Genomic DNA, 18,281 nt, shown 5'->3' with positions numbered 1-18,281 from the left:
ACAGCCACCCTGGGGCACACTGACAGAGGCGAGGCTGCCGGACACTGGCGCCACCGGGCCCTCCGACCACCACCAGTAGGCAACGGGTGAAGTGTCTTGCCCAAGGACACAACGACAGAGACTGTCCAAGCCGGGGATCGAACCGGCAACCTTCCGATTACAAGGCGAACTCCCAACTCTTGAGCCACAATCGCCCCTTTAGCATAATATAAACAAGCTAACTTTTTTCCACTCGATAAAAGTTAACGTGAGTGTTCTCGGTGGTCAGGAACAAATGTAATCGCATGGCAGGATGCTGTAAAAGGACCAAACTTCAGCCAGGAGAACAACTGAGATAATCCATCCACAATACGAGGTTAGTCATTCATATACTGCTGCATGGGCTGGGCTGTAGTTACATCCTAAGGTTTTAAAAACTGAGCTTAAATAAATGATTAGTGGTAATAAAAGCCGAGGGAGGTCAACAGTGATCACTGACTGTTTTAGGAGCTTTTTGAGATTAAATAGAAGAAAATACATAACATTAAACATGTTAACAACACAAAAGCCATATTAAACGCAGACTACTTTAGGCCCGGAAGTAGGATTCGTCACGTCATCACTTAACAATCGAATAGTCTTATTAAAGCATCCCTTTGCTGTCTCTCTATAGCAGGTACAAAACCAAGAAGGTTTTCCACAGAATACTCACCCTTATTCTACAGATTTTGAAGTATCCTGAAAAACTTTACTCATTCCCTGGATGGAAAATATTTTGCAAGATTAAAGCTATATAAAAATAAAGAAAATGACAGAGAGGAGGAGGGATAGCAGATAGTGAACCAGGAAGTGAAGAGGATTAGTAAGGAGGAAGTAGGGAAGCTATGAAGAGGATGAAAAACGGAAAGGTGGTTGACTCAAATGACATGCCTGTGGAGATATCGAGATTTCTGGGAGAGGGGGCAGTGGGCTTTTTAACCAGACTGTTTAAAAACAATCTTAGAAAGTGAGATAATGTTTGAGAAATGGAGAAATAGTGTACTGGTACAGAGTTTTTAAGAGTGAGATGATGTGCAGAGCTGCAATAACTACAGAGGGATAAAAGTGATGATACCATGAAGCTATGGGAAAGAGTTACTGATGCTGAGGATGTTGAAGGTGAAGTATAGAGGTTAGAATAAATTACACTGTGTCTTTGTGGATCTAGAGAAAGAATGTGATTGTGTCTGCTACAGTTTCAGATGTGACCCTGTGAAAATCTTCCTGAAGGAAAGCACTAGAACATGTAGTGACCTAGAAGTTCTCACTCAGAGCACCAGTTACTCAATCACAGGGAAAGTTGCTCATCCCTTGAGGATATGAGCATTTTTGTAAAGCACGTTTGATGGCCTGCTCTGTGATTTCGCATAAGCAGCAATTAGCTCGATGTAAAGAAGTCAAATGTTCAAACAAAGACTTACACCTGCTTAATCTCAGACTGCAGATGTTTTCCAACGCTGAGGGGGGGTTTTAATGTGTGCGCTTTTCCCCCCCAAAATAAACTTTTATATAAGTTTGTTTTATGTTCAAACTGTATGGATGTAAAACAACTAATTTCATCGTCCTATTTACTTTTAATTCTGGGTCTTTAGCCAAGCAGGAGAAAAGATTTAGTTGTATTACTTTTCAGGAGTAGCCATGACCTGATCCAGAGGGAAATCTCTGCTGTGAGCTACTGTACAGATATTCATTGTACCCCGAGGATGAACCCTGAAGAATCCAGAGTTGTCTTTGAGTGAAATGTGGGTAAATGTATACATTTTGTTGACATAGATCATTAAAAAAAGGTTCCATACAAACAAATATCAAGATCCAATAAATATATTTAATCCCAGCAACTGATAAATCATACATGAACAAAAAACAAAATGATTGATATACAGTACAGTGATTTCACTAAAAACCTGTACATTTCTTTTTTTGTTTGTTTCTTTAAAGCAACTGTTACAGTGCATGGGGGGCTAATAATCAGCAGGTTAAAATCTGAGTTTGACGAGATAATTTTTGCACTTGCACATGCACACTGGAGGTAAAAATACCAGAGTATCAACTTTAACACACTTTACATGCACACACAGAGACAGTGTCTCTGTACAACACCCTATGCACACTCAGCACGCCTTCATTCACATATTGCGGAGAATACACTTGCATTTTCTTGTAATTTCTTCCATTAAAGCAGTAGTACTAATTAGCTGCATACCATATTGTAGTTCATTGGATTTTAAAGAGAAGTTAAACATAGCTGGGGCATAGATTATATTGCTTTTAAGCCTTTTGAGTCACATATGAAATAAACATGTTAAAGTTAGATAAAAATGCCATGGGGTTAAAACCACAACATGTTTTTTATTTTTCTCACAAGTTTTTCTCTACACATTATAGTTTCCATTGTAGCATAATAAAAGTTGTTTTCAGTGTATCCACCGGGTGGCAGCACTTCATCCCAGTTTAGAGAGACAGTGAAGGGAAGCCACTGCATTTCAGTGACGCAACACAGATGAAGGTCACCGTTTTACAGAGTCCATCAGTTTCTAATAACTGCTCAAGTCTAAGATGATCAAGCACAGTGTGTCTTTCCTGTAGAACATATACTTTTCAGCAATCATATTCTATATGACATGCTATCAGTATATGCTATCAGTCCTCCAGTACATTGAAATCAAAGTGAAGTGTCTTACCTCTTTTACATTTAAACAGTTAGCACCACATAGAAAGAATGCCATCGCTTCCTGCATATGGAGGCAAGTGTATGCACTTCTTGATCCTTCTACGTCTAGAACTACCATTATTCTGTGTGGGTTACTGCTTTTAAGACATGAATGTTAAAAAGTGTCAGAGTTTTGAGCATTTTAACCTAGTTGCGCTGATAATACGGCTCCACTGATGCACTCTGCCTCACATGGAAACATCCAGCGTAATACCAAAGAGGTCAAATTACACATCATGAATTTATAAAACACATGAGCAACTAATTCCATTTTGGCTGAAAAGTGAGTGTTTCTTCAGTAAATTATTAACAAATTCTGCTGTGCACTTCCTCTCCTTCCTCCTAAAGACCAATAATTCGATGACTCTTTGTAAATAAAAAACAAAATAATGTTCTTTTCTTGGAATTCAATACTTCACCTTCGGTGTCCATCCATGAGATTCTCCGTTCACAGGCTTCACTTGTTCAGCAAACATATTCATACGTGTGCACTGTAACTGGACAGGAAGGAGTATTGTGTTCCAGTGAATGACAGTTACATACATACATGAGGCATGTGTGGCCTCGACAACATTAAAGCAAATAAAATGCAGACAGCGAGCCGTGTGCACGTTTTTGAACAGCTGCAAAAAAAAAAAAAAAAGCACATTACCGAGAAGCTTTGTGCTTTATGCTGATGGTCGTGACTCGTAACCATGACAGCAGAAAGGCGTCCCTGCATTTATTTAGTGCCATCATATAAGCTTGCAGACACACACACCTACAGTCACACACAGTGGCGGAGAAGCTGCCATGCAAGGCCATGACCTGCTCAACGGGAGCAGTTTGGGTATCAACGTCTCACTCAAGGACACTTCATCATGCAGTAAGGAGACAACAGGCAATCAACCCTGATAGCTGGTGGACCAGCTCCACCTTCTGAGCTACTGTCATTAACACACAAGCAGCAAACTGATTGTGGAGACACACAGTATGGCTGCTGAATGAGCTCTGTAAAAAAATGTCACATTATATTGGAAGACAATTTTTTCATGCATTGTTTTTTGTTTTTTAGGCATTGTGGGTATTCTCTAACTGCAGAGAAACATTCGTCGTGACATAAGCTGACAGATGGCGCATTGCTTCCTGGGTGGACGGTATACAAAGGTGTTGAATACAAGTATTTTATTTTGAAAGTTCAGTCACTGCTAACCACCTCACTCAGGCAAGCACATATATAGTGGTATCATACCAGCAGGCTGTTTCCTGTCACACGCAAAAGCTCCTTATTTTTAGCCGTGAATTACCTTTCAAAATAAAATGCTGGTATACAGCACCTTTAAGGATCCTTTTGTAGCTACATTACTACAGTACTTTGAATAATACTAAAGGACAATATGTACATTTTAAAAAGGACATTTCACAACCAAGCTACTTTTTACTATGATTTCTACACAGCAAGCATTCTGCTTTAATATAGACTGATGTGCCCCTGAAAAACATTAATAATGTATTTGTTCGTGAATTAATTCTTCCACAGGACAATCACACATACTCTTTTGCAACAGTAGTTCTTTTACCCAAACACTGTGGGACAGGAGAGAGAGCCCTGATCTCCTTAAGGTCAAGCCCACATGGAAATGGGTGGTGCGTTATGAAATGCAGCAAACACAGCAGCATGTAGTTAACGGTACCCCTGTGTTAACAGTGTGTGATTTGGGCATTTAAAGCCCCAGTTAGGTGTTTGTTGTCTGGCTGTCTGCATACCAGCCCAGTCTGCACAGCTGTGTGTCTTCATCTCACACAGCTGAGGGGTAGGACTGCTTATGAAAAGGAGGGTCGGATTGGGCTGGTTTGGATTGTGTCATTCTATCAATTCCTTGATTCATTCTGCTTTAAGGTAGCCATTAGAATTATTTCCCATCCCTCTGCTCCTCTCTCTCCTTCTCCCACCCCCCACAGTTCCTCCATTCCCTCGGCCACCCCCAGCATCAGATTGATGGTTTGACCAACCATCCTCGGGCCCTTCATGAAAGCGCAGCCTCAGCGTTTTGCGGATGACGAGGCGCTCCACAATGAAGGATGCGCAGAACCAGGGCACCGCGTACTCAGCCGTGATCAGTCCCTTAAAGTTGTAGCGGAACTCAGAGTAGTCCCAAGGGCAGGCGTTGAATTGGCGCAGCAGCAGCCCCGTACCAAACTCCCACAGGTAGGTCCATAAAGTGTAGATGATGCAGCGCAGCAGCACGGGGCAGCGACCGCGCAGCTTTAGGTACATCTGCTCCACAATGAGGATGCAGGTGCCATAGATGAAGAGCGCCCATACACTGGTCACGCCAGGGAACTTCCAGTTGCAGTTGACCACAAACTCCCAGGCTGCAGTAAACATCACCTCACAGAAGTAACCATGGATGGCGTACAGGTACCAGCGTGACAGCGCTGTCAGAGGAACGGGAGCCTCTGGGGTTTCCGATGTCACCATCCTTCCTCCTCTCGCCTTCACACAGACTTTACTGTAGCAAAAAAACAAAGATCTGAAGGAAAAGGAGAGAAAGAAAGATGACAAGCAGGCAACAAGACACTGGTCAGGATACATATTAATTCTAACAATTTTCAAGTTGTACTCTTTAGATTGTATTTATAGTTGGCATTCGTTCTGCTATAGTTATTCAATGTATTAACATCCATTTCTCGTTTTTATTGTTAGTGTCTCTTTCCATCATATCAGAGCTGTACTGACTTTTTGATCATGCAAACGTCAAGGTACGCAGGTTTTTGTGTAGGAAGGAGATAAATCAGTCGACCGGAGCAGTGGAACTATTGAGGAGTGGAGATTTGGATATTAATTAAAACAAGAGCGAAATATGAAAGTGCAAAATGTCCAGGACAGAAACAGCTGCATAAAACTGATAACACAACTTCAGCTCTGCACAGACAGCATGCTAACACAAAGGTAGCAAAGAAGCATGCAGACTCTGGTCCAGCATCCAGAGCCTGTTCTTCAGTTGGTAACAAAGGCAGCGATATCAGGCGTGTGACCTTCGTTTCTATCTGCACATATTTTGAAAGTAGAATCGCTTTGAAAACTCTTTAGGCTTGTTTTCAAATTTGCTTTGTTTTTGTCCGTTTTGCGTTTATATTTAAAAACTAAAAAGATCTTGTGTGTCCTCTTTAGGATAGAGATGTAATGGTGTGTGGGGCTGTAGCCTCAGGTTTATGTTGCTAACTGATAATTATGTGATAATGTATTTCAAGTAATATAATAATCAGTGTAACACATTATTTTCTCCGGCAAGTAATTACATAGTAATTACAGTAATTTGTAATATGCTACAGGGTTTCTTTTTAGTGAAACTCCAACCCTGGGTGTGTTGAAAACTATTCACACATGTTTCTCCTGTACTGTTTGACTTTCTACATTCACACCTATTTTTCATTGCAACTTGACCACAGTGTGGAGGTAGGACAGCAGGGATTATATTGTTTTCCAGTTTCCTTTTCATTTGTTTATGAACTTGTCTGCACTCTTTATGAGTTTGGCCCCCAAAGAAACTCTATCAGTATCTTACTGGAGAGTCTGAAAACAACATACAACAACAAACATACATTACTTTTTCTGATTTTAAATATTACAGCTCCTGCCAACTTCTGAAGTAGTGATGACACAAGTGTAAGCTGTCTGGGGTCTACAGCTATTTGCTGTTATCTTTATTAACAACAGTTTGCCAGGACTGTAATCTTGGATTACAACTTTAATTGTAAATGGTACCAAGCCATAGTTCAATTAAGGACAAGGTGATGAAATACTGTACTGACATCAGGAAGATTAAATTAGAGACTAGAGGGCTGCAGAGCACTTAAACTCTACGCCCTTCCCTCAGCTGATGCTATTTACTGAGTGACTGCGGGTGTTTCTTATGTAAGGTATAGCTTCATCATCTGACTACCTACATCATGTGCTCTTTTTCTAAATCCTGCAGCTTGACACACACACACAGGCTTTGGTATCAGGTATCAGAAGGCCCACGCAGGGCTAGATCCTTCCTCTATTTAAACACTGCATGTCCAATAAAAAAAACACACAAAAGGAAAACAGCTCCATACTGGCAGGTTCAAGGACTACATAGTTTATAAGACCACTGTGTGTATATATCATCTGCTATACAATGTTTCCAGAGGAAACTGTGTCATAGTGGCAGTTATTATACAATAGCTCATAACCGGTCTGTTAAATACAAGCTCTGACAGAGGTTGGGAGTACAAAAGCTGGTTTGAAGAACAAAAGCTGATTTTTTGGGGCTATTTATTCCTTCAAAGGTTTGCTGGGGCCCAGAGTGAGTCCCTGGGGATTAGCACATTTCTCCCAAACAAGAAACAAGGGTTTCATGTGAGGAACTGGGCCACAGCGATGGACCAACTGACCTCCCTAAACCCTTTATACCATCTTTTTGTGGCTCCCTGGGAAATACTCTCCTTCTCATCCCTTCCAGCATGACTGGGTCAGCCAATAGTTGTCAAATATTGTGAGCACAAGCTTTAGCCTTTTGCAAGAACTGGTTCCCGTTAAAGGGTTTACTGCATCAGAACAGCTCCTTGTGACCTTTATGAAAATAATCAAGTAAATTTCCCTTTAGCGCCTGAAAGATAAGGACATTAATGAAATCTTAGCACTTATCTTTAAAGTGGAAAAAACACTGAAGATTCAACACATTCTCACGTTCAGGGTTCTGAAATGACACTGACCTATCGAACATGTAGCGAGTGAATGGTGCTGATGGGTATATGTTATTTGGATGGAGCCAGGCTAGCAGGTTCCACTTCTTTCCACTCTTTGTGCTGAGTATGCTGACTTGATTCAAGCTTAAGCCGTATAGCAGGGGTGGGCAACTCCAGGCCTCGAGGGCTGGTGTCCTGCAGGTTTTAGATGTGTCCCTTGATCCAACACAGCTGATTCAAACGGCTAAATGACCTCCTCAACATGTCCTGAAGTTCTCTAGAGGCCTGGTAACGAACTGATCATGTGATTCAGATGTGCTGACCCAAGGTGATATCTAAAACCTGCAGGACACCGGCACTCGAGGCCTGGAGTTGCCCACCTCTGCCATATAGTCTGTGATCAGACATGAGTCGAATGGCTCTTCTAATCTCACTCTCGGCGTGATAGTGACTTTATCAAAATGTTAAATGTACAGTGCTATGTTGCACTGTATTCACAGACTATGTGTGCAGGATTGGAGATGACCACTTGGTCTGAAAAAATGCACCATTGCCCAAGTGCACAAACTTGCATTATTTTTAATAACCAGCAGGGGGCAATACCTGCAGATGAAGCCTATGATAATAGGCTTCCTAATGCTATATTGACTTACTTTCTCAGTAGAGCAGACAGGGGTAAGGTGAGAGCAAGATGAGTATGCCTCCTATCTGTCTCCTTCCAAGAGAAACGAGACAGATAGTCCATGGCACCACCTATACCTGACACTTGACCCAGTTTACTTTCCATGTAATTTACAGCTTTTCCTTCTAAAACACTTCAAAACAAAAGCCATCCTTCAGGAGTGGGTTAAATACCTGTATACATATACTGGTTAGCTTAATGCATTTTATTCATAGCATCACGTAGTGTAATCAGGCACTCATGAACCTATATCCAAAAAGGATTTAAAACCAATTCTGCGTGAGATGACCAAATCACAAAAGTATTGCATACTGTATATATATATCCCACTGTGGCCAAAGCACATGTGTTTTCTCTGTATTATTGTTGGGTCTTTAAACTAAAATGTAACACGCCTTGTTGTGATTTGGTGCTATATAAATAAAACTGAATTAAATTGAAATGAATTATTCTACTGTCAAGAGGATGAGGGAACATTCAGTAAAGATGCTGTTATTAAGAAACCTTGACTTTCTGGTCTGAATATATTAGAACTTATAAAAAAATATGATAGCACTAATCTTTACCATTGGATACTGGTTTTTATTGGATTTAAGATTTGTGGCCACTGCTGATACCTTTAAAAAGAAGCTTAAGACCCACTTTTGCAGGCTTGCTTTTATTTAGTTTGATCTATTTATGCCATTTATACCACACATGGGGGAACCTGGATACTAAGGTTTATTGATGATTGCGGGTATAAGTAGCAGAATGAATTCTGTGTGTACAGGAATATACCCTCTGCTCAGATTTAGCCAAATGCTGCAAAACTGATCAGACTGTGCTTCACTGGGCAAATAAATAACGACTCAAAGCAAAGTGCAAAAAGCAACATAAGTTTGCAACTTGTCCATTGGCTCTGGGCTTCAGGCAGGCATTGGCTGTGAAAGATTTGCATCCAAATTGAATCTTATTGAAGCTTCTGAAAATGAGGCACTATGCATGAAGATGGATGTAAATCTTTATACTTTTGTTAAAGCGCTTGAATAAAAGCTGAGATCATATTTTTATAGAATGTATGTAGAGGCAAAATTTTTACAAATGCGACATAAACACATGGACCTAAATGTAAATCGTGGTCCTATTTAAAATAAAATTCGCAGGATTTCTTTGAGATATTTTTACTTTCTCACTGAAAAGTCAGCGTAATAAGACCACATCCTCAGTTTCTCAGTTGATCCCCCTCCCACTTATGGTAAAGGGGGAAATAAAGAACACGGCTGGTCAAAATGTTGAACTGAAAATGGCCTTAAAAGAGTTCACAAACTAATAAGCTTTCCATTCTCACTCGAGTATCACATGCCTTAATTCTATTCCCACACTTTCTTCTTTCAGTTCAGTTCCCCCTTCTCTCTTTTTTTTTTGCTTCACTGACAGCAGTCTCATGCCCACTAAGCCGCTAATGACGAAAAATATGTGAGACGACATTCAGCCGTCTAACCCTGGACTTTGTGCCAAAGGGCCTATAGATATATTCGGGGGTGAAAGAAAAGGCTTAAAATGATTAGTAGAGTAGTGCAGCAAACATGACTTGCTCTTAGCTTTATATAAAAAGAAATCATTTTCATTGAAAGTACTGAAAATATGTGGGTTGTTTCTTTCTCTTCAGTAGGTTCCTGTCTCTTGGAAATATATAACAGGGACGTTAATATTATCAGACTCGCTGAAATATTCAGCCGCCCAACCCGTTCTTTACACTACATTTTAAAGAGTTAACACAAAGATAAGATTACAATGGAAACCTCTCTGATTGTTTACTGTGCAATACTTGCTTATGCAGTTTCGTAATAGTGCAATCCTTTTTCTTTGTTTTTTGTACCATATTGTGATGAACGTGGGGAACATCCTCATCCACCGTCACTACCTCTGCTCCATGTAGCCTCACTGTTACACCTGCCTACCGCTAATTCACACACAGCTTCTACTGAGCTTGATTTCTCACACTTGCACATACTCCTCTGCCACTCCTGACTTCCTCATGCAGTACCACAGTTTCTCTCTTGACATCCTATCTTATGCGTTCTCTAGGAAGCATATGATGGCGCCCTCTCACCAGTGTGTCATTTGGCACACCATGGAAAAAATACGGCAAAGAATACCCAGGACTTTTGAGTAGCTATAATGATATATCAGATGAGAATGGGTCAACATTCCCTCCCAGAAGTCCTACAAATGGTCTCTTCAGTTGTTATGTTGAAACAAGAAAGAAAAATGAGATGTTACACAGATATGGCCTAACCTTTGTGAGACATGTTGCTGTCATCAAATTCAAAATGAGCTAGTATTTTTTTTTTCCTCAAAAGCTTTTCTGGAATTGAAAACATTAAACTATGACATGAAAAAAAAACTTATTTGGTTCAATCTTTTGTTACTTTGTTAATTTGAATCAATTTTAAATTTGGTGTCTGGTATCCCTAAAATCGCAGGGAGGTTGTTTTATTATACGTTGAATGTTAACACTGGACACCACAGACATTGCTACCTAACCTTTTTGCTCCATTTTTGCTTTTTAAGGCAAACAGTGGGGGGGCTGATGGGAAATCGGGGGAGAGTTACTGGTGATGACACATACAAAGCTCCCTTGCTGGTTGATGTGATTACATTGTCAGCATCTTAAAAGCTGACAGGACACTTCTGCTCCCTCCTTTAAATGTGTGTGCGTGTAGGCATATCTATTGACTTGTTGCCTCAGCATGACACAGTTCACACACTGGGTGCTATTTGATTCTGCTGCTGTTGCAGTCGTTGTAGGATATCGCCCACCAACCCGCAACCCCAACGGTTCTCTCATCGGGCCAAAGTATTGACCAGCAGGACTCTTTCCAGCTCCTGCTGCTGGGACCCGCATCGCCGTTGCACTCTATTGAGCCCCGCGACGGGACATCACAGTCTGATGGTGATCAGAATGGCAGATGTGATGGAGCTGCCCGCTTTGTAAACCTCAGTATGACCATGGGGAGACACAACACAGGCAGGGTGCTCTCTGAACTGAAAGAGGGGGAAGTGTAACCACGGATTAAGAGGGGTTTGCCTGAGGACACGAGGGTAAACACCAGCTATGTGTGAGCTTTTAAATGAAAAAAAGCTGAGGGTCTGGTTGAAAACAAGGGTGCCAAGTCTCTGAGATGCATCTCTTGACAGCAGTGAAAAAACAGAAGAACGGCACAAATAAAACACACCAAATCAGAATTCAGCCAAAGTCAATATGAAAAAGAAAAGATACACACAGATACCTTTACATTACTAACAGTATGCTGACAGCTGTGAACTCTGACACCATATCAGAAACACACCACGTTGCAGCACAGGATAATCCCTTCATGCACTATATATCTCCCTGTGGCACGGATCCCAGGCCTATGCAGACTTTTAGAAGGTCACTTTTTGAAGGCTGCAGTGGAGTGTATAGAAACCAGCAATATCCATTGCAGCTAAGCGTCAGTCACCAAGGTGACCTAACCACTGTTTCATCTCCACTGATGGAAAAAGCACTGCAGGCGACATGCCCTTGATGTAATCAACTTGAAAATACTGACGCTTTAAAGCAAATGTATTTATGTTTTGTGCCTTCTTCTGCTGAAATACACCAGTCAGAATTGCAATGAGCACACATGATTAGCCACTGGTGCTAAAAATCCAAACAATTTCCAGCTTCTTAAGTGAGATTTTCTAAATGATTATTAGCCCGTTAATTCCCCAAGAGTGTACAGAATGCTGCTAGTTCTATGACTGGGAATCTGTTGGACTGCTGTCCCTTCCTTGATCACCATTAGCTGATCCTGGTCAATACTGCTTTTTTAGAAGCATGATGAGCAAGCGGCAAGAAGTGTGTGTTTAACAGGGCCTACGTAAAAATGTCCGATAAGAGTTAGGGGTGAAAGAAGGGGGATGGGAAAACCTACCGAGGTATCGCAAAATAAACTGATCCCAAATGATTCCAGAAGGCAGGTCGATTACCCCTGAAACAACAAACTGTCACTCTCCTAAATATCACATCTACCTTTTCTGTAAGATGAAGCAAATAAAAGTTCCAATACACCAAAACACGCTCAACAAGCCACATCTATGTGGACTGATCTATTTACAGCTGATCCCAGTGCCTGCACTTAAAAGGCAGGGTATAAAACCTGGCATCAGTAAGACACGGGAACGTGATAAGCATTTAAATGTGAGGATGTACACTATCCTACAGTCTTGAAGGAATTCATCATGATGGGCAGTCACACAAAGATAGAAGTGTTTTTTCTGTAATGCAAAAAACCAAAAAATGTGAAAACTGTGCAAATCCTTGGCCAGTCACTACTTTCAAACCTGATTTCCATGTCGTTGCATTTTGTGTATATAGCTATGTTCTAATTTCTTTCCACTGTGATGCACTTTGCGTTGTATTTATGTGTATCATCAATGAAGGTTATGAAGAATATCCAAGAATCATCGCCTCCATGGCCAGTTGTAGGTATAACATTACTGTAACCACATTATATTTCTTTTCTTTTATTATGTAATCCGTTGTAATCACATTACAATTACCAATCAAGCAGTTTTGTTTTTTACATGTGATGCATCATCTTTTCAGTGATCTGAACAGTGAGCTTTTTCCCCGCTTCACTTGAACTGGAATTAAAAAAATACAAAATAAAAAACTGTAGCTGAGACATTCACAACCTCTGAGGAGTGGAGAGATATGAACATTACTTTTATTAAAGGAAGAGTGCTTTTTCTCTTTTTTGCCAGTCTCATAAAACTATTCGATACTGTTAGCGCAACAGTGATGCTTTTCAAGCATCTGTGACTATACTGGGAGACAGGCCTGTGATATATACATTTCTATAGCAACGCCATGCATGTACGTTCCCTAGTGCCCACAACAGCAAGACAAGCCCGGGCATTTGAGAGGAAGAGCCTCAAGTGCAGCCTCATCTGGAGCATCTTCAACAACTGTTGCTGCTAAAGGTGAAAACCACAAACTTGTTTCACCACTTGAGGCAAAAAAGTACAAACAGGCTGCAGAGGAGATATTAACAGCTGGTGATGTGTGGTCCAAAAGTCAACAATTGCTGGAGCACTTCATATGACAGGAAGAGCAAACAGCGGATGGAAATTATTGATGCAGTGACCGAGGGCTTTAAGGAGGTGGTTTAAAAGCTCGACCCAGGCTACACCATCCCAGGTAGAGAGGGTGTCTCAGTTTTATTATGTGGCAGTATTGTCTGGACAAGTTGAAAGGTTAAGTTGGTTGAGCTGTTAAGTTTAAAGTGATTTTTTTATACTCATACTAACACTACCGAGGCTCCATTCGTGCTTGGATTTGACTTGTGCTGTGGCACTGCTTCTGCAGTACGATCCTGCTGCTGCCACCTTGTCTTTCAATAGATTCACAGCTCAAATTAGGAAGTACGTTAATGGTAAATTTGTATTTGCCTGTATTTGTATAGCGCTTTACACAACCAGTCATCCACCCATTCACACACACATTCACGGCAAGCTACAGTGTAGCCACAGTCACCCTGGGCCGCCAGTGTCTGGCAGACCGGTGGCTGGTTCCTCTGACCACCACCAGCAGGCAACGAGTGAAGTGTCTTGCCCAAGGACACAACGACCGAAACTGTCCAAGCCGGGGCTCGAACCAGCAACCTTCCGATTACAAGGCGAACTCCCAACTCTTGAGCCACGATCGTCCCCAATGACAGTAGTCACTGGAAAAGAAGGCATGGAAACTGTCTTTTAGCTTCCTGAACGCTGCAAGCATCAACAAAACACTCTTTTTTTCTATCAACGTAGATAGAAATTAGTCCTCAGAAATATTATTAATGCTAATTTTCTAGAAATATGACATAATTCTGAGGCTATTTTACCAACCTTTATTAGGAGTATCATGAAACCTTGTTGTTCTTTATTCTTCACTGTACACCACTGACGTGAACTGTATATATAAACAGACAACAGAAGATCATTATTCTAAGAATCCTTATGAAACGGTCATACTTGCTTCTCCATTTGTTTTATGTATAAGGCAGGAAATTTTCATTCGAATCTGCGATAGGGGAATGTTGATAAACTAACCCTTTCCACTATCAACACAACCTTGGTGCTTCGGTTAGAGGAGGTATACTGATGGATGTCACCTTTAAGTTAGCGCTATCTCTGGCAAAACATTTTATTCCAGTCTCTGGATTTCACACTATCCATGATATATATTATAAACAAATGAAAACAGATGGAATTACGAGACAATGATACCTCGATGCTAAAGACAAAGACACACTTCTCCCTCCTTCCTTCACAGCATCCCCCTAATTCCAGAGATTTCCCGGGGGCACGTAAAGTATCCGAGCTGCTGATAGAGCGGGAGAGACGCCACGAGGACTAAAAGCCTGGACACAGCAGTGCCAACAGAGGCTCATATAACTTTATAGTAGGCATTCTTTCTATATCTGCAAGGTGAAAGCCTGAACAAAACAAACAGAGCAGTGGGGGAGGAGTGCACTCAATAAACCGAGTGGTATGAACGCTGAAGGGTTCATTCTCACTGATAGAAACAAATATACCTGATTACCTCTCAATGACCTGATGAAGACTGCAATGAAGACTTTATTACACAAATCAGGTATTACTCAGATTTGTTGATAAAAAACTTTTTTTAAAGAAGAAAAGGTGTTTTTTTCTATATAAGGATGTTTGGTTGCTGCAGTGTTTAGATATGTCTCCAGGGTCGCCTCTTTAAGTTATAGTTCCTGAAATTCATTAAATTGACAGTTACATTCTCGATTATATAAGCTTACAGTTATTCTGAATGGCCACACATAAAACGGGAACACAGAGTGCAGACTCTCCTGTAAAAGCACTTGCAGTGTTTCATTCAGTTGTACTCCTGGAAAGTGACAGAAATAGCTGAGGAGCGTCATGAATGAAACAGGAGAGCCTGACAAGAGGAGTGACTTCAACTCTTTACTGCTTTCTCAGCTCATGCGGTGACGTGGGATTTCCAAAGTTATCTGGCAATCAACGCGCAGTGCAGAGGAAGCGTACTCTGTGCTGCTGGTAGGAATAACATTACGGAGAATGATGTCTAAAGATAAGTGTGTTCGGGTATCCCGGAGGATGGAAATGCACTGGGTTGTTTTCTGTATAGTTAAACTGCATGTCCTTCTGTCATTCTTCTTCTCTGCCAGCTTATATGTCAGTTTATCATCGTTCCTTATTACCCAGTAAATATCTTAAGAATTACCCTTCACAATCCCCAAAATACTCTCATATTGTTTTCACAACCTTCCTCCAATCACACTCATTCCAGCTCTTGAGCTTTTTGCAATTTAGTGAGAGGCCCTGAGATATTGGAGCTAAGCCCTCTATCCAGGGTAGCATAGGGGTCATGGACCATAGATTAGAAATCGTGGAGCAGCTGTAAAGAAAGCAGGAGATTTACTGACATGGTCATCATGCTGCAATGGAGAGTAATGTCTATAATGGAGGGGTGCAGGCGCAAGTTAATCTTCTATCAGACAGCTTCGTAATCAATCTTTGACAGCGCATAATTGAGATTGGTCTCGGTGCACAGGTTTTAGAAGGGAAGAGATCTTTGAAAAACAAAAGAAGCTGAGTGCTGGACTGGCACCTGCTCTGATCAGAGTTTAATACTTGAGTTTTTTAAACCATAAACTCCATAAATCAAGATGTATCCAATAATGATAAACATGACACTAATGTGCTTAGTCCAGAACACAAAGGCAACTTAATGGAAACGCACGTTTTTCACCAGCATATACCAAAGTGCATAAGTGCAAATACAGAATGAACCCATGCCTTGCTCCTCTTTTGTGCATGTATTATAGATACCTCTACGTGGATGTAATTTGCGATCAATATCTTCAGTTCTCTTGCTCAGTGGTGGTTCTTTTTAACTAATTGAAGACTTTTAACGCAACCCTAAAAATATAGACTTACACTTAGCGGCCACATCATTAGGTATATCTGTTCAACCGTTCGTAAACACAAATATCCAATCAGCCATCACATGACAGCAACAATGGAAGTAGACATGGCCAAGACGATCTTTTGAAGTTAAGAGTATCAGAATGGGGAAGAAAGGTGATTTTGAACATGGTTGTTGATGCCAGTATTTCAGAAACTGTTCATCTATTTTTCTGCGCAACCATCTCTGGGGTTTACAGTGACAGTTGTATGAAAAAGAGAAAATATCCAGTGAACAGCAGTTCTCAAATAACCCCTGTAGCAGAAGACCACACCAGCGGCCACTTTGGCCAGCTAAGAACATTAAACGAAGGCTAAAGTTTGCACAGGCTCACCAAAACTGGACAACAGAAGGCTGGAAACTGCTGCCTGGTCTGATGAGTGTTCATTTCTGCTAAGACATTTACATGGTAGGCTCAGGATTCACGGAAACAACACAAAAGCATGGATCCATCCTGCTTCGTGGATGATCAGTGGAAAAAATATAAAGTGAAACTAGGTTAAATGAACTTTACTGTGTGGTGAAAATGACAACAACAACAAAAACGCTGACACTGCTGTGCTGGTGTTGACTGAAATTCACTTTTTTTATTGTCTTTAAAAAAATGTGGGGCTGTGAAGTTTCCTTCACGCGTCTTAAAAAGCCTGATAACTCAAGAGGTTAGCAATTCATATATGTGTATGAAAACAGGTAACAGGTCCATTTGTACAGCTACGTTAATTTAGATGCCCACACGCTGATAAATGCAGTTTTTTCAAGCATTTGCATTTATATTAACGGGTCATTCGGGGAATCCTCACTGTGAAATCTAGTGAATGGCTTATAAATAGGTCGAAAATGTCAATAGAGTCAGTGTAAAAGGCTGAGGCGGGATATAGGCTACAGAGGCTGCAGCAGCAGGGATTATCTCACCCCAAATGATAGTGAACTGCAGGCCTTACATGGAATAAATCAATGAGGGATTTTGAAAATCCAAACCCCATATGGCACCGTGTTTCTGTAAAAACACATCCTACAGTGTGACCATGATCCAGAAGAGAAGTCATGACAGAAAAGAATCGCTTGTCTACTTGTAATTAGATGTCCAAAGTCATCTTATCCTGTCCCTGGAAAACTACGGGCCACTGCGCAGGCCCGGCTGCCGAGACTCCGCTGCAGCATCACGCCTCCTTCCTACTGAGCAGTGCGGTATGGTTATCCTTGACAAATAATAATTAAAAAGGCCAGATTCAAAACAGAGAGGGTTTGAAAACACTTGCTTTCCTCTGACAAAGCCTCCGCGTAATGAAAAAGACACACTTATACGCGCAGGCTGCTTTTATAATGCGCTCATGTACGCTTACATATCCTTATTTTAACAGGTGCAACAGCCTAACTGTGCACAAAACATGTTAAGTGATGACCGGTTCGACCAGTTTTGACACAGGATGTCCAGCTGTTTTTTCCAGCCTCGGTGTACTAAATTTGCGGTACGGTTAACAGAAACGCGGCTGCACAACTATCAACTTGCAAGGAAACACTCATTAGTAACAAGCGGGTGAAATTCCCACGGTTGGATACATTACAAAAACCTGCAAAATAATAACTGTGGAGCCTCACGAATACTTGTTTTGATCATGGCTATTTGTCCTAAATCCTAACATGTTGGCTACATGTCGATGAGCTCCAGCACACCGACGTGAATCATCGTCTGTGCATTTCGTTTACCTTTCGGCTGAGCTCTGCGGTGTCCCTCAGCACACAAGCCGGACGATCAAATGCATCTTCCCCGGAGAGATTGTCCTGGTTGACTCGGTGTCCGCTTCCTGCCGCTCATCTGCTGTCCCCGGCTTCTCCTCCACGGTGTCTCTACTGTCCGATGAAAATTGACACATTTTACTTCACTGCAGCAGCAGCGGCACCAGCAGCACATGCTCAGACAGACTCACGCAGTTCTTGCATCTTTTGGTTAACCGTTTCTGCACCGCAGCTCAGCGTGTGCGAGGCTTCAGGTTGTTTATTATTGGGCTGGAAGTCAGGTGGAAGCCCTCTCATTCAGGTAATGTAGTGTGAAGTCACAGGACGGAAGAAAACCATACACACACGCCCAGTTGGACAATGAATGGCCTACTTTAACAATTTAACTGTGTTAACCTATGTAAACAACACAGGTAAAGACTTTTATG

At 41.3% G+C, this 18,281-nt stretch overlaps 1 protein-coding gene across 1 annotated transcript; it reads right to left on the bottom strand.

Annotated features, from left to right (window-relative positions):
- Positions 1 to 1,823: 1,823 nt before the first annotated feature.
- Positions 1,824 to 18,201, bottom strand: tmem229b (transmembrane protein 229B). The gene is made up of 2 exons (XM_040041488.1): positions 17,824 to 18,201; positions 1,824 to 5,241 (listed from the first exon to the last, which is right to left on the bottom strand). The coding sequence occupies exon 2, from the start codon at positions 5,187 to 5,189 to the stop codon at positions 4,593 to 4,595; it is 597 nt and encodes a 198-aa protein (XP_039897422.1). The 5' UTR covers positions 5,190 to 5,241; positions 17,824 to 18,201; the 3' UTR covers positions 1,824 to 4,592.
- Between the last annotated feature and the right edge of the window lie 80 nt (positions 18,202 to 18,281).

The sequence above is a fragment of the Simochromis diagramma genome, unplaced genomic scaffold, assembly GCF_900408965.1.
Source record: "Simochromis diagramma unplaced genomic scaffold, fSimDia1.1 OVJJ01000304.1, whole genome shotgun sequence".
Taxonomy (NCBI): Eukaryota; Metazoa; Chordata; class Actinopteri; order Cichliformes; family Cichlidae; genus Simochromis; species Simochromis diagramma.
The sequence above is the reverse complement of the archived record's forward strand: the minus strand, read 5'-3'. Positions and strand labels throughout refer to the sequence as shown.